Source organism: Pelophylax lessonae (assembly GCF_965119305.1).
Source record: "Pelophylax lessonae genome assembly, chromosome: 1".
Lineage (NCBI taxonomy): Eukaryota > Metazoa > Chordata > Amphibia > Anura > Ranidae > Pelophylax > Pelophylax lessonae.
This window is the reverse complement of record NC_138768.1, coordinates 253,952,002-253,969,826: the sequence shown is the minus strand read 5'-3', so window position 1 is coordinate 253,969,826 and position 17,825 is coordinate 253,952,002. Positions and strand designations below refer to the sequence as shown.

Below are 17,825 nucleotides of genomic sequence, written 5' to 3'. Positions count from 1 at the left end.
ACCCAACCCATATACGGGTGATGGTGCCCCTTCATGCTGAGGGAGACTTGTCCGCAAGGTCTGGAGAAGCCTGCTCTCTGCTTGCTAGACAAGGATCGTTTGGATCCTCCGGAGGAGGCCCTGAAGGGTTCTAATCCCTTGTCTTGAGACCTCGAGGGACGAAAAAACTTCTTATGAGCCGAGAGGGATGGACCAAGTCTAAGACGGGGCTCCTTGCCCTTACTTTTTACTATTCAGTCCCCTGTTCTTCTATATAATGTCCACTTGTCAATTTACCATTATCTTTAACTCCCAATTATAGGTTAAAAGTGAGCCTAACTTAACTTAACTTTAAGTGAGCACACTTTCCAAGGATGAGGGCTGCTATCCAGGATTTAGACTGGGAGGGAATAATTACATAGATGAGCACAGAACATAAATGGGAAATTTTCAAAAGGATTTTATGCAAACTCACTGCAAAGTATATTCCCATGGGCAATAATTTTAAAAGGCTAAAAATAAAACCTATGTGGCTCACGGCCAAAGTTAAAAAAGCTATGAATAAAAAGAAAAGAGCTTTTAAAAAATATAAATATGAAGGAACACTATCATTGTTTAATTGTTACAAAGAATATAACAGAATATGTAAAAAGGAAATTCAAAATGGACGGCAGATTGCAAAAGATAGTAGGACAAACCCCCCAAAAATTCTTCAAATATATTAATAGTAAAAAAAGTTTAGGTCTGAGCATGTAGGCCCTTTACAAAATAATCAGGAGTGGGTGACTGGGGACAAAGAGAAGGCACATTTATTAAATACTTTTTTAGTTACATAGTTACATAGTTAGTGAGGTTGAAAAAAGACATCAGTCCATCCAGTTCAACCTATGATGTGTGTGTGTGTTTGCTTTTAGCCGTACATTGTATACCCCTGTATGTTGTGGTCTTTAAGGTGTCCATCTAACAGTTTTTTGAAACTATCAATGCTCCCTGCTGATACGACTGCTTGTGGAAGAGAATTCCACATCCTTACCGCTCTTACAGTGAAGAACCCCTTACGCACTTTAAGGTTAAACCGCCTTTCCTCTAGTTTTAGTGAGTGGCCACGAGTCTTATTGTATCTCCTTTCTCTGAATAGTTTGTTTCTTATGCTCGGGTCGCCAGTACAGTATTTGTACATTGATATCATATCCCCCCTCAATCGTCTCTTCTCCAGAGAGAATAAGTTCAGGGCTTGTAGTCTTTCTTCATAGCTGATGTCCTCCATCCCCCTAATTATTTTTGTTGCCCTTCTCTGGACTTTCTCCAGTTCCAGCACATCCTTCCTGAGGACCGGTGCCCAGAACTGGACAGCATACTCCAGATGTGGCCGGACCAGAGTCTTGTAGAGCGGGAGAATAATCTCTTTATTTCTGGAGTGAATCCCCTTTTTTATACATCCCAGTATTCTGTTGGCTTTGCTTGCTGCGGCCTGGCATTGCATGCCACTGCCAAGCCTGTTGTCTACCAGTACCCCTAAGTCCTTTTCCATCCTAGACTCACCCAGAGGTTCCCCCCCTAGCGAGTAGCTTGCTTTCTGGTTTCTGGCCCCCAAGTGCATTACTTTACATTTTTCAACATTAAATCTCATCTGCCATGTAGTTGCCCACTCCGTTATTTTGTTCAGGTCCGCTTGCAAGGTTTCCACATCCTGCATAGAAGATATTGGCATGCCTAATTTAGTATCATCCGCAAATACTGAGATTGTACTAGATATCCCCTCCTCTAGATCATTTATGAATAAATTAAACAGGATTGGTCCCAGGACAGAACCCTGGGGGACCCCACTTTCCACACCCGCCCAATCCGAGTACTCCCCATTAATCACCACCCTCTGTACTCTCCCCTGGAGCCAGTTCTCTATCCAGGTACTCACCTTATGGTCCATACCTATCTTCCTTAGTTTGTACAGTAAGCGTTTGTGGGGAACGGTGTCGAAGGCCTTTGCAAAGTCCAGATACACCACATCCACAGGCTTACCTTTATCTAGGTGGCAGCTCACTTCATCATAGAAGGTTAATAGATTGGTTTGGCACGAACGATTTTTCATGAATCCGTGCTGATTAATACTTATAATACCGTTTTCATTACTAAAGTCAACTTTCTTCAGCTCTGTTTATACAAAGGAGCATGGGGGAGCTCATGACCATAATGAGGATGGTATTGACACAGCCCCAAATGATTCACAATGTTTCAAAAGCGATATGGTCTAGAAATATTTAGACAGAATAAGGGTGGATAAAGAGCCTGGACCAGATGGCATCCACCCACGTATCCTAAGCCCCCGTTCACACTGGGGCGACCTGTGAGGCGACCTGGTCGCCTCACAGGTCGCCGCAGGTCGCCTCCCATAGGGAAGCTGCGGACCCGTTCTGATAGGAGCGACACAAGTCGCTCCGACTCAGAAAAAGGGTCCGGAGCTTCTTTGGGGCGACCAGGAGGCGACCGCCATAGACTTCAATGTTACGAAGTCCGTGGCGGCCGCTCTGAGGTCGCGGCGCGCTGCTCGCACCGCGACCTCGGAGGTCGCGGTGCGAAGTAGCGTCGCCCCAGTGTGAATGGGGGCTAAGAGAATTGAGCGCTGTAATTTCAAAGCCTTTGTTTCTAATTTTTAGGGACTCGTTAAGGACTGGAATGGTACCAATGGATTGACGTAGGGCCAATGTGGTGCCTATATTTAAAAAGGTCTTTGCCAAGTAATTATAGACCTGTTAGTTTAACTTATACAGTTGGGAAGATACTGGAGAGTTTATTAAAAGACCACATAGATGAGTTCTTGCTGGAAAAAAATATTTTAAGCAACAAACAGCATGGATTCATGAAAGACAGAAGTTGTCAAACAAACCTGATTTCTTTTTATGAGGAGGTAAGTAAAACCTTGGACAGAGGGGTGGCTGTGGACATAGTATACTTGGATTTTGTAAAAGCGTTTGACACAGTTCCCCAGACACGGCTAATGTGTAAGGTAAAGTCTACAGGCTTGGAAAGATCAGTTCGTAAATGGATAGAAAATTGGCTAAAAGATAGAATTCAGAGAGTAGTGGTTAATGATTCTTACTCTGAATGGTCTAAGGTTATCAGTGGGGTACCCCAAGGTTCAGTGTTGGGCTCCTTACTTTTTGATATCTTTAGAAATGATATAGGGTCTGGGATTAAAAGTACCATTTCAGTCTTTGCAGATGACATCAAGCTTTGCAGTGGAATAACTTCTTTACAGGATGTCTCCAACTTACAAGCTGGCCTCAATGCACTGTTTTATTGGGAAACTATTTGGCAAATGAGGTTTAATGAAAAAATGAAGGTGCGCTGATAAACGTGCGTAAAGCTGCTACCAAGATGTGTAAGTATTAATATGTAAAAAAGGATTGGTGCGCTAAACTTACAATTCCACAAAAACAATATATACAAACATAAATTAATTGTGCAAAATTCAAAAGAAAAAGTCCATTCTCTTGTGACAACGTGCAAAATGAATAAACTTTGAAGTGACTTGAAACAAATTGTGAATCCTGTAACTTTGATTGGATATATGTGACCACCACGTGAGACGATCCCCACCACCAACAGGCTATTCTTCTTACCAGAAAGACAGGTTTATATGTGAGTTGAACATATTAAACGACCACTCACTCCCCATGCAGCTTCACCCGAAGTGTGTGTATAAGCCGCTTACCAGATATCAATAAGGTTTGAACATTGGAATATAATCTCCTCTCCTCAGAATAGGCTGTCTGTTGGTATGACGATCCCAATACAGAGTATAGTGTCTCCTTATGGCTCCGCAACGGATATGTAAAGAATGCAAGAGGACCAATAGTGCATTACCCCCGATTTATTGAAGAATAAAAGCAATTGCACTTACATGTCTCTTTGAAATCACAGGCATATGCGTTGAATGGATACAGGAACGCTCCCGTGTCTGACTGCAGTAACAGACAACCGGGATGACGCGAGTGACGGCGCGGCACGCCTCCTCTCTGACGCGTTTCCTCTTACGAGACTTCCACCGAGATAGGAGGGCCCTCAGAGTTGAGGACGACTTCTCTGGACAACAGAAAAAGCTCAACTGGAGCAACAACCCAGGAAAGCAAATAACAAGGGGGAAACAACCCCAACAGCCAGGGACCCGCAAAACTAGGGTCCCCCTTAAGGCACTACCGCACACAGAACTTTGTGGCCAAAGGAGGCATATGCCGATGCCAGAACATCAAGTTTGTAGAACTTTGAAAAGGTGTGCACTGACGACCAAGTCACAGCCTTGCACACCTGGGCCACCGAAGCCTGATGCCGGAAGGCCAAGGACGCACTCACCGCTCTGGTAGAGTGCGCCTTGACAGGGAAGGGCGGTACCCATTCTTTAATCAAATAAGCCTGTACAATCGTCTGTCTGATCCATTTTGAAATGGAGCCATACCCTTCCGAGGTCCCTCAGGAAGGACAAAGAAAGAATCCGACTTCCGAAAGGATTCAGTGGACGACAGGTAAACCCTGATCGCCCTGACAACATCCAAGGAATGTAAAGCAAACTCCTTAGGATGTTTAGGATTCGCACAAAGCAAGACCACCTTATCCCTATGAACCACCAGGTAAGGGGAGCGGCAGGACAAGGCCGCCAACTCCGACACTCTGTGTGAAGAAGTGATCGTCACCAGAAAAGTAACCTTTTTCAACAGCAGAGGCAGAGAAATTGCCCTGATGTTTTCAAAGGGAGGACGTTGCAAAACGGACAGAACTAAGTTCAAGTCCCAAGGAGGTAGAGGCACCCTCCGAGGAGGGGCCAAATGACGCACACCTTGAATAAAGGTGCGAATCAACAAGTTAGACGCCAATGGGCGCTGGAAAAGGACGGCCAGTACAGACAACTGGCCCTAATCATGGTCAACGCCAGGCGCTGGTCCACACCAGTTTGTAGGAAGGCTAACACTCTCGCCACCGAGTAGGAACGAGGAGGGAAACCTCTGGATTCACACCAGGCAAAATAAGCCTTCCAGGTACGGTAATAGATCTTACCGGACGAGGCTTCCCTAGCCTTGAGCAAAGTAGGAATGACCTCAGATGAGAGACCCCTGTCTCTCAGGACCTGGCTTTCAACAGCCACGCCGTTAAAGCCAGCGACTGTTAAGCAGGATGGAAGATCGGCCCCTGAGACAGTAGATCTTCTCGTAACGGCAGCCGCCATGGAGGCTCGACGGCCAGTTGAATGATGTCCGCGTACCAAGACCGGCGTGGCCAGTCCGGTGCCACCAGAATCACCAACTTCGGTTCCGAGACCAACCTGCGGAGGAACCTGGAGAACAACTGAATCGGGGGAAAGGCATATATCAGACGATATCGGTGCCAAGGCACCACCAGCGCATCCGAGGCGTCTGCCAGAGGATCGCGCGTTCTTGCCACGAACCTTCCCACCTTGTTGTTTAACCGGGATGCGAACAGATCCACATCCGGGGATCCCCATCTCGCACACAGCATTTGAAACATCTCCGGGTGCAAGGACCATTCCCTCTGGTCCAGGGTCTGGCGGCTCAGATAATCGGCCTGACAATTCTCCACACCCGGAATGTGAACTGCCAAAATCGCCGGGACGTGAGTCTCAGCTCAAGACAGAATACTGGTCACTTCCTGGGCTGCCCGGGCACTCCTGGTGCCCCCTTGGTGATTGATGTAAGCCACCGCAGTGGCATTGTCCGTCTGCACCCGTACAGGGCGGCCCTGAAGACGCTCTGACCAATGGAGCAGGCACAGCCTGATCGCTCTCAATTCCAAGATGTTGATCGGTAGAGAAGATTCCTCCACTGACCAAGTGCCCTGGGCAGACAGGTTGCCCAGGACGCCACCCCAGCCCGACAGGCTGGCATCCACGGTAATTACCGTCCACAGCAGCGGCCGGAAGGATTTTCCCTCCGCTACAGCCGGGGACTGGAGCCACCACAGAAGATCCACTCTGGTTTGGCGACTCAGAGACACCCTCAGGTCCAAGGACTGAGGAAGCCTGTCCCATCTGGCCAGTATCTCCGCCTGGAGAGACCGCGTGTGAAACTGTGCAAACAGTATCGCCTCGAAGGCTGACACCATCAATACCAGGGACCGCATACAGGTCCTGAGTGACGAGGATTCGTTGTCCCTGAGGGACCTGACTTCGTTCTGCAGGGTCCGGAGCTTGTCCTCCGGCAGAAACACCTTCGCTTGGGCGGAGTCCAAGACCATTCCCAAATATGGGAGCCGAACCGAAGGAGACAAAGTCGACTTCTGAACGTTGATGGTCCATCCGAACTCCTGGAGCGTCTGAACCATAGTGGACAGATCACGCAGCAGGCTCTGACTGGCACTCGATCTTAACAGGAGATCGTCCATATAACCGAAGACCGCAATGCCCTGTGCCCGTAACAGGCCCAGAACAGGAGCCAGCACTTTGGTAAACACCCTTGGAGCCGAAGCGAGACCGAAAAGGCAACGCCACAAACTGATTGTGTTACTCCGCGATAGCGAATCTGAGGTACCTCTGATGACCCTCAAAAATGGGGATGTGTAAATACGCATCCTTCAGGTCGATAGAAGCCAGGAAGTCTCCTGGACTCAGGGAGGCCACCACCAAGCGGAGCGATTCCATGCGGAACTTTTGAACGCGCACGAAGCGGTTGAGAGCTTTTATGTCCAGAATCGGATGCACCTTGCCCTCCTTTCTGGGCACAGTGAACAGATTCGAGTAAAACCCCCGAAATCTGTCCTGATCCGGCACCGGGTCGATTACCCCCTGGGTGAGTAGATCCTGCACCGCTAGATGAAGATCTTGCAACCGATCTGGGGTCAAATGAAGATTTGAGGGAAAGAATCTGTCCCCTGGTCGCGAAAGGAATTCGATCTTGTAACCTGATCGAATGATTTCCTGAACCCACCTGTCCGGAATCCGGAGCAGCCAAGGTTGGAGGAAACCGCGCGGACGTCCCCCCACCCCTGAAACGGGTGAGGGCGCCCCTTCAGGCAGTGGCGGACTGTGCCGCCGTACCAGCCTGGGTGGCTTTTGGCTTGCCCGCCCAGGGCTTTCTCTGGCCACCCTGGCCATTGAAAGGTTTTCCCTTGTCCTGCGCCTTGAAGGCACGAGCTTACCGCGGAAAAACGTACTCCTAGGATTCTGGGGCAATAGAGTGCTCTTGCCCCCAGTGACACCTTTAACCAATTCATCCAGGGATTCTCCAAAAAGACGAGACCCAGCATAAGGGATGTCAGACACCGTCTTCCTGGAAGTCTGGTCAGCCGACCAGCTTTTCAACCAAATCAAGCGGCGATTAAGTACTGCAACATTAGATAAGCGCGCAGCTAATGGGGCCTCATTCAAGGCCGCATCGCACAAATACATGACCCCTTGATAAATCTGGTCCACCGTCTCCAAGCTAGTAGGGGGGGCAGAATCAGCCACGAGGGTGCGTCTGAGTAGGTTTCAGCATGGAACCAGTCCAGCATATATCCCTGGATAAAGCTCTTAAGATTTCCAGGTGCGGAAATATGCCTGCAAATTACATCAGATGATGAAACTGTCCATGTGCATGAGGCCTAAAACTGTACCTGGGGCTCAAATGGTTAAAGAATAACTACAGTCAAACTACAAAATCACACACAATATGTTATGTAAGCTGCCCATATCAATAAGACGGAGTTAGCGACGTGCTGACATCAAACGCGCTACTATGATCCTAGAAGTACGGACAAGATATTGCCAGTCGGCATTTTTATTTATGCAAGTTCATTTGTGACAGTGTAAGTGCATTCATTTTATATACCATTAAAACCTAATAAGTTTTACACTATGGCAAATCTCTATTACTTTTATGGGGAGTGTTACCTTTAAAAAGGCTTTGAAGTGGAACCACTGGCCTGAGAAATGCTGAGGATATCCAATCAGTTTGTTAACCCCTTCAGTAATAACGGGCTTGTTGAGGTCTATCATTTTGGTAAGGAGACAACCTTGACTCGGTGGAGGATATAACAATTGGTGTCAGGATCTGGGCTTGAACCTGGGACCTCTACGGTGTCTAGCATTGATTCTTCTCGCTGAGCTGTCTGGGAGAATGGACAGTTCCCTGCCTGATCTATTGGACAATCCTGCCTTGAGTCTTGATAGCTCCTCCCATGAACTTCCTATCTAAGTCTTGCCTCTGCACTTCCTGTTGCCAGATTATTGTGGTCTGATCCTGCTTACTACTTGAGCAACTACTATTGCTGTTTGGAAATCGACCTTGGCTTGTGACCCCGACTATGAAACTCTCCTCCGGCATCGAGCTTGGCTTGTGACCCCAACTGCGAAACTCTCTCCTGCACCTAACTTGGCTTGTGACCCCAACACGGATTATTGGTCTAGTGATTCAGACTTTCCCTTCTCTCGCAGACCTCAGAACTGAGCTTGCCTGACATTGTCGGCCATTGGTCTTCACGCATTACAGGTATTCTCCTAACACTTGGTGGTGGAACCTTTTTTACCATCACGGGGAGGATCCAATTTGAGTAGTGTGTTGGACATTTGGTTCACCCATTTATTTTTAAATTACACTTTAAATTAGTTTTTTAAGCACTGGTGTTTAATATCAGGGTGAATAAATATATGCGGTTTCTTCATTTACGCATTATTTCAGTTTTGGTTTTTGCAAGAAAATTGCACAACACATATATATTTGTGTAAATTTCATGTTTTTGCATAGCGCAACTTCACTTTGATGTATTATACCAATTTGTGTCTATCTCACTATTGAGTTACTGCTCTTTGTTCGATGTGTATAGCGCCATTTCTTTCCTTTAGATTTGAGTTCTATAAATACCTTTTGATCCTCCTAGTAGAAATCACAGAAGCATTGGCTTCCTTGCCGTTGCTGTAGCTGCTTAGAGGTTAGCCATGTGGATAGCCATGCTTAGCTCCACACACCTCTCTTTAGATTGACAGAACATTGTCCCCTCTGCCGAAGCTTAATGAAATAATGTAAAAGCCCTGCTCATTCCTTCCCACCTTTTCCAGCATTGCCTAGCCAGATGCAGGAAAAACCTGCCTAAACAGCATTTACTATTAGAAAAAGATATATTACAATACTTTAAATACATTTAACATGCCAACTTGCATTAAATGCACTAACAGGAAAAACATAGAGGCTTTAGATGGACCTTAACCCACTATTGTACTGTCCTCTAGAAGTCTGGATAGTGCGTCAACTATTAGTCCTGAGCCAAGGCAGAACAATGTTCAGTTACTTTGAGTGGCCACAGTCTAAAATTAAGCTGATATTTCTGCTCCAACATTGAGAGAATACAAGTGAATAATAGAGCCCTTCCCTGGGAAGTAAGGTTGCATGGTTATAAAAACCTGAAACATTTATAGTCTTGCAAATGCCAAAATCTTGACTGGTTCTCTGTAAAGCAGTTTTAAAATCAACCTAACTGATATCATCCCATGATATCAACACTAGCATTATGACACACAGTAAGGAGTACATTTGAAAGCAGTAAACTATTAATTCACTAATAATTTACCAACTATAGCTCATGTGGAGATTTTATAACATTTCTAAAACATTATAGCAGTTAGCATTATCTAGACACATTGGTCATTCTTCACCCAACACCTAGATTTCCAATTCTTCAGTTAGACGGAACATTATCTGTAAACATTTACATTTTCAAAATGGTAAATCATTGGTTTAATCAATAATTCACCATTGAGTCCAACAATAATATATATATATATATATATATATATATATATATATACACTAATCTCTTGTCCACATACACATTTTCTTGCTCTTTTGACATACTGCAAATGAGGATTTCAGCATTAATCCTAACAAAAAGCTGTGACATATATAAGCAGCTGGCTGTGAAACGTAGTTAAACTTAGATTTGTGAACACAAAATTTACATAAATATGCCCCCAGTGTGGCATACGTAACAAGCATACCCTGGCTGAAGAATAACATCCTCATATAAGGCTCTCTGGCGGTTGGAGAGTCGGCACTTTAGGACATGATCATATTTTTTTGGAAGCTGCTTTTCAACGTCTTTCTTTGACCTTCTTAGAACAAAAGGTCGAACAGTCTAAAAAAGAAAAAACAATCAAGGAACCACCTTGAATCACAAAATAGTATGACAAATATGAATAACTTGAAATCTTTCCTAAGTCATAGTGGCTATGCAAATTTTTTAGTGGGCAACCATAAACTGACTGGGTATCCAATGCAGTTGCACCAGAAAAAGAGCTAAACAAATGATTCAGGAATAATGTACTGGTTCAATTGATAACCATGGTTTTCTGATTCATGGATTCACTGATCCTGGCCATATATGACCTGTCTCACAGTGAGCAATCAAAAACTAGCGACTCCGTCATCTCATTGCACCTAAAGTGGATGTAAACCCCATTCATGAAATTTTTGCACATATATTTGTAGTGTTTACTTAGGTCTCCGAAGCCCTAAGTCCAGTGTCTTCCTGCTGCTCCATTCCTCTGTTATCAGCATGAAAATTTCTCACAAGTTCTCAGACATAGGAGATAAAAAGCAGCTGAAAATTTGTGTCCGGGTGGGTTCATAGATTAGCAGAGAGCTGGTCTATTCACAGCACAGCTCTGCATGTTTCTTCCTTCTTCTGCCTATGTGGAGGGGGGGGGGGGGGGGGTCTGTACCTTTCCTTCAATCAGCTGTCACACAATGTATGTCAACACTCCACACCCACTGCTAGAACAGGAAGAAAAAAATTTGAATGCGATGTTCACTTTCTAAACAGTGTTGAAAGCTGAAGACCGCAGGTATACAAATAAAACTTATGTAGGGAGATTTATTTAATCTCTGTGTATAATCTGAGGCTATTCGCTTCACTGTGTATATGTGAGGGTTTACATCCACTTTTACCACTTCTGGACAAAGCCTATTTCTGACACTTTTTGTTTACAAGTTAATATCAGTATTTTTTGCTAGAATATTACTTGGAACCCCCAAACAATACATATATATATTTTTAGCAGAGACCCCAGAGAAAATGGAGATCGTAGCAATACTTTGTCATACCATATTTCTGCAGTGGTCTTACAAACAAAATTTTTTTTTTGGGAAAAAAATGGATTTGTGTAAAAACTTACCGTAAAAAACTTTTCTCTGAAGTTCCTCGACAGACGCAGCTCCATCTAGTCAGAGACTATAGGGTTATGCTCCTCCTATCAGGAATAGGCACTAGGCAGGAAAAAAGCTTAACCACATCTACTGTATGGGGGCTGTCCCTGCAGGCATGTTTAGAATAGAAAAAAACCCATTCACTCAGAAGTAGAGAGGCAGGTGATGCGTCTGTCGAACTTCAGAGAAAAAGATTTTAGGGTAACCTGTAAGTTCTTACAAAAATCCAGTTTTCTCTATCGTTCATCAACAGACGCAGCTCCATCTAGTCAGAGACTATAGGTATGTCCCAAAGCAGTATATTCATGAGGGGTGGGAAGACAACACAAACGGAAATGTAACTCCCCAAAAGCTAAACTTAGGCAATCGGGTAACATGGAGCTCAACCAGGAACAACTGGAGCTCACACTGAAAACACAATACAACCTCAAAGAGAAACAAAAAAAAACATTTCTCTTTAAACAGCAGCCTGCAAAACCTTGTGGCCAAAAGAAGCATCTGAAGATGCCAATAGATCTACTTTGTAGAATTTTGTAAACGTATGCACAGATGACCAATTTGCCGCCTTGCAAACTTGCAGCACCAACGCCTGACAGCGAAAAGCCTAAGAGGCACTCAGTGCTCTCCTAGAATGTGTCTTCACCGGGAAAGGAGGAACCTGACCCTTCAGTGAATAAGCCTGAACTACAGTCTGCCTGACTCATCTGGCTATGGTCGCCGTAGACGCAGCCAATCCCTTATGAGATCCTTCGGCAAGGATAGAAAGAGCATCTGATTTTCTAAAAGGCTTAGTTGCCTCCAGATAGACCCTGATTGCCCAAACCACATCCAAAGATTGCAATACAAATTCCTTAGAATGTTTGGGCATATGGAAGAGTGAAGGCAACACAATATCTTCATTCAGATGAAAATCAGAAACAACCTTAGGAAGAAATGACTAATTAGGTTGAAGTACCACTTTATCTCTGTGTATCAATAGATAAGGTGAGCTGCAGGACAACACCGCCAGTTCAGATACTCTGCGAGCGGAAGTGATAGCCACCAAGAAGGTAACCTTCTAGGACAGGCATGTCCAACCTGCGGCCCGGGGGCCGCATGCGGCCCAGAACCGCGGGCAGTGCGGCCCACTGCCCCCTGACAACTTTTTTTTTTTTTTTGCTGGGGAGGAAGGAAGTCGAGTCAAGGGCACGGCCACAGAGGCAGCCTCGGAGGGGATCATCCACTAGTTGTATTAAATTAGTGCTGGGGGGGGGCGGCAGCATGGGAAGGAGGCGTGTGGAGTTTTATTACTTATATACCTTAACTAATAGTATATATTTTATATGCGGCCCGAGAAAATTTCTCTACACTCAATGTGGCCCAGAGAAGCCAAAAGGTTGGACACCCATGTTCTAGGACAAAGAAAGCAGAGAAATCTCCTGAATGTTCTCAAAAGGAGGCTTTGAAGAACAGATAATACCAAATTGAGATCCCACGGCGGTAGCGGGGACCTTCTCGGAGAAGCCATATGGCACACTCCCTGTATAAAAGGTACGAATCAAAGCATGCGTAGCTAACAGGCGTTGGAAATATATAGCCAAAACCGACACTTGGCCCTTGAAAGTGCCGAAAGCCAACCGCTGTTCCAACTTCTTTCTGCAGAAAGGCCAAGACCCTAGCTATCCAAAACAAGCGAGGGTGCACCTTCAGTGATTCACGCCATGAAATATATGATTTCCACGTACGATGATATATCTTTCTAGAAGTCGACTTCCTAGCCTTCAATAGCGTGGAAATCACAGAGTCTGAAAGACCTCTATCTCTCAACACCTGGCTTTCAACAGCCATGCCATTAAAGCCAGTGACTGTAAAGCAGGATGGAAGATCAGACCATGAGACAGCAGATCTTCCCTGAGAGGAAGTCTCCAAGGAGCATCGGCGACCAACCTTACTAGGTCTGCGTACCAAGACCGGTGAGGCCAGTCCGGAAAAACCAGAATGACCTGAATCCCTTCCACCTCTATCCTGTGCAGAAGCCTCGGCAGGAGTTTCAAGGGCGGAAAGGCATATATTAGCCGATACTGACCCCAAGGAGCCACCAGAGCGTCTGTGGCCTCGGCCAGACGATCTCAAGACCTGGCTACGAATCTCTGAATCTACTTGTGGAGGTGAGAAGCAAACAGATCAACCTCGGGAGTCCCCCACCGAACACACAGGAGATGAAACACCTCCGGGTGCGGGGACCACTCGCCTTGATCCAACACCTGACGACTCAGGTATGTGTACAGCAGAGAGGGCTGGAATAAGTTTTTCTGCCCAGTCAAGAATCTCGGCCACCTCCTTGGCTGCCAAGACACTCTTGGTGCCCCCCTGGTGATTGATATAAGCCACAGCCGTGGCGTTGTCTGATTAAATCCGAACCGGACAATCTTGCAGGCGAGTCGTCCAATGTCTCAGACAAAGCTTTATTGCTCTGAGCTCCAAAACATTTATCTGTAGTTTGGACTCTTCCATTGTCCAGGTACCCTGGGCACAGAGCTTCCCAGCACCCCGCCCCAGCGGTCACCACCGTCCATAACAATGGGAGGAAGAACTTGCCCTGGCATAGTGCTGGAAACTGAATCCACCACAACAGAGCAGACTTTGTGTTGTGGCTTAACTGAATCAAAGAGTCAAAGGACTTTGGATCCTTGTTTCATTGGACAAGAATCTCCCTTTGCAAAGGTTTGGTATGGAACTGAGCAAACGGAACCGCCTTGAAGGTTGATACCATCAGACACAAACTCGAAGAGAGGACAGATTGTTCACCAACAACAACTGAATCGCCTGCAACTTCTGCAGCTTGTCCGGGGGAAGAAACACCTTGGCCAAGGCTGAATTCGGAGTCAAGCCCAGATTATCCAGCCTCAAGACAGGTGTCAGCGCGGATTTCTTGAAATTGATGTTCCAACCGAAATCCTGCAGAGTTCTGACAGTGATCGTCAACTCTCAACAGGAGATCGCCTAGGTACCCCAGTACTGAAATCCCCCACTAGCGCAGCAATGCCAATACCGGTGCTAAGACTTTGGTAAACACACACGCCACAAATTGATAATGTTCCTCTGCGACCGCAAAGCGAAGAAACAGGTGGTGTCCAGCGTAAATAGGGATGTGTAGATATGCGTCCTTGATATCTATGGAGGCTAAGAAATCTCCCTGGTGTAGGAACGCCACTACCGTGTGGACGGATTCCATCTGAAACTTCTGTACCCGCACAAAGCGGTTCAGGGCCTTAACATCCAGGATGGGACGCACCTTGCATTCCTTCCTGGGCACGGTGAAGAGGTTTGAATAAAACCCTTGAAAACTTTCCTGAAAAGGAACCAGTACAATCACTCCTTGAGACAGCAAATCGTGTACTGACCCTTGCAAGTCCCTTAACCGGACTGGGATAGGACGGGAAGAACCTGTCCGAAGGGCGAGACCGGAATTCAATCCTGTACCCAGATTGGATCAGTTTGTGAACCCATTTGTCCTGAATCAAGGAGGTCCAGGGTTCCAGCAGGAAACAAAGATGTCCCCCCACCCCAGAATCAGGTGAGGGCGCCCCTTCATGTAGATGAAGACTTGTCTGCAGGTCCAGACTGGCCGGTCTTTGCTTTCCTTGAACACGGCTTCTTGGAACCCTCAGAAAACCTTAATGATTTACCTTTTTCTTGCGACCCAGAGGCACGAAAAAGACGTTTATGAGCATTGCCCTTAGAGGGTTGGGGTGGATGAGTGCTCTTACACCCGTGATACCTTTGATCAACTCATCCAGAAAGGATCCAAACAGCCTCTCCCCTGAGAAGGGAAGATCAGTCAAGGCCATTTTAGAAACCTGGTCCGCCGACCAGCTTTTTAGCTACACCATGCAACTAATAGCAATCCCCACTGCGGACGCCCTGGCCACCAACAGGGTTGAATCCAGGGACGTATCACACATGAACACCAGGGCTTGACCCAACTGATCCAGTAGTTCCAACACCGTAGAAGGGAGCTGTTCAGTTACTTTTAAGTACCGTCACCCACTCCGTAGCAGTCTGTGCTACCAAAACATTCACAAATGTAGTCTTTAATATGTGACCTGCTACCACGTGTAAATGGCGGGACAAGGATTCCACCCATCTATCCACGGGATCCGCAAAATTTGGAGACTCTTCCACCGGTACCAGCCTCGCTTTATTCAACCTGGACACCGCGGGATCCACTTTTGGTGGTACAGTCCACCTAGTGGACACTGCCTCCGCAAAGGGGTAACGGCGTGCACTAACATGTGCTTAATGCGCCGCCATTGTTCATCCACAATAGTATGAAACAATAGTGGACAAGGGAACACCTTGCCCGATTTACGGGATTTGCAGGAGCCAAAAGACACCTGCGTACCCGGCGCTGTGGGTTCATCAGCCAATTTTAAAGTTTCCCGCACTGAACTATTAGAGCTTCCACCAAAGCGCGTTCCCGCACGGCGGCTGATGAGGACAGGTCCTCTTCACCGTCAGAATGCAACGACACGACCCCTCAGGGTGGTCTGCATCTGTGGCGGCCATGTCTATCTCAGAGTCCGAAGACCCTGCTGATACAGGTAAGGGCTGAGGGCGTTTGCAGCTGGCAGCACTAGCAATGACAAAATCTACCTTAGACATCAGATTTTGCAAAAAAGCTGCAATCTCTGGTTTAGACTGTGAACCAGAAGGACCCGCAATCACTCCCAGAAGGTCTGCAGGTTAAATATTATCCTGGGAATCCATGTTACACTTCTTCAAATATTTGGGCAGTGTCTCTTTAAGACCGCCAAAAATGTGGTCCCACCGCTATAAGTGCGGGCTCACAATCCCTGGTTATTATAACATAATAGCAGAGTGAATGAAGAAAAACTCACAGGGAACCCCAGGAAAACTTTACCAGACCACAGAGGAGACTTCTAGCACGATCTGTGCAAAAACGAAACTGACACTGACTGTACAGGAAGAAGAAGAGAAAACTCAGCCTCTATATTCAAAAAGCCATGCTGCATGCCTGTCCAGCCTATAGGCCTCAGGAAAATGGCCGCTCATGCATTCTCAATGGGGAATCATAGAAAATGGCTGCCCATATAATCTAATGGGAATATAAAAATCATGATCCACAGCAAAATGGCAGTCCCCACGGCACGCCAAAGCGGTCTCCAGGACCCCCAAAAGGGGGCCCAGAACAATAGGCATTGGAAGGTGCCTGACCAGGGACCCACACAGGACAAGTCACCCCCCTCAAATAAGGCCGCATTATTACTCCCCCAGGTAAAAACCTGCCAGGGGTAGAGGAATGCCGAGGGGTACACAGGACTAGCCCTCCGAGGTGCCAGGGAAACCGAGAGAGCCCCTAAGGTCCCACTATTCCAGGAAAGGGCCCACGTCCGTGAGGGGAACCGAGAGAGCCCCTAAGGTCCGACTATTCCAGGAAAGGACCCACATCCAAACCCGCCAGGGGTTTTTTGGGGGGACAATTTACTCACCCTACCACTGCACCAGGTGGGCACCATTCTGAAACAGATCACCTCCCACCCGGGATGGGGGTGCTGTCAGCCAAGGGTAAGCTGCGACTTCTAGTGAAAATAAAAAAAAAAATCACAAACTAACTTTCCCATAATAGCTAAGACCGAAGTCCCAGCAGGAAGCTAGGTCCTATTCCTTAAACTAGACAGAAACAAACTGCTTGATGATAGCAGGGTGTGTGGGGTGGTTAAGCTTTTTTCCTGCCTAGTGCCTATTCCTGATAGAAGGAGCATAGAAGGAGCATAACCATATAGTCTGGAGTAGATGGAGCTGCGTCTGTCAATGAACGATAAATACACTTTTTTCAATTGAAAAATAAGAAAACAGTAAACCTAGCCCAATTTTTTTCTATAATGTGAAACATAATGTTACACCGAGTAAATTGATACTTAACATGCAAGGCTTCAAAATTGCACACGCTCGTCTGGATGGGGGAATTTAATACCACCATGAACCCGCTACTTGACAGGTTTCACAGGGATGTATTGCATCCACCGGCTAGTGCTACCTCCCGCTTTGCTAGAGTAGTGACGGAATTTGGCTTAGTGGACACTTGGAGAGCTTAAATACCCAGGCCCACTCCTGCTTTTCCTCCTCACAACACTCTCTGTCCCGCATTGATCTCATATTGATCTCGGATACCTTAGGTCCTAGGCTGACTGCAGCAGGATTTGAGGCCAGGGCACTTTCTGACCACAGCCCTTACTGGGCGACACTGACCTTGCGATCGGGGGAAACCGGTGGGTAACTGGCGTCTTAACCCTTTTTGGCTCACAATCCTGCCTGAGGGGGATGAGCTCACTACAGAGTGGGGCCGTTTTTTTTACTGATAATGAGCATTCGGCCTCAGCCCCGGCTGTCTGGAACACATTTAAACTGTATGTCAGATCCACACTCTCTTCTCACATAGCCTGGACTTCCAGACTTTAGTTTGTATTATTTGGCTGCTCAGCTGTCCCAACTATTTCACATAGACAAGGGGGATTGCAACAGGTTTCTCGCACTTGTATGCCCCTCCTGGTCCCATGGTACAAACGACTCCCTATATGCTATTCTTGGGGGACTACGCAGAGCTTAGTCTGTGGGAAATTGTGATTCCCTATTGTACCACTATAGAAGAGTATGGGATGT

General features: G+C 46.5%; 1 protein-coding gene across 7 annotated transcripts in view; it reads right to left on the bottom strand.

Annotated features, from left to right (window-relative positions):
• LOC309562087 (E1A-binding protein p400-like) overlaps positions 1–17,825 on the bottom strand; it is a 512,144-nt gene that overhangs the window by 254,236 nt on the left and 240,083 nt on the right. For all 7 annotated transcript variants that reach the window (XM_082266206.1, XM_082266208.1, XM_082266207.1 and 4 more), the window contains one exon: positions 9,956–10,092. In XM_082266206.1, the coding sequence (XP_082122332.1) occupies positions 9,956–10,092 (137 nt within the window). The remainder of the gene's footprint in view (positions 1–9,955; positions 10,093–17,825) is intronic.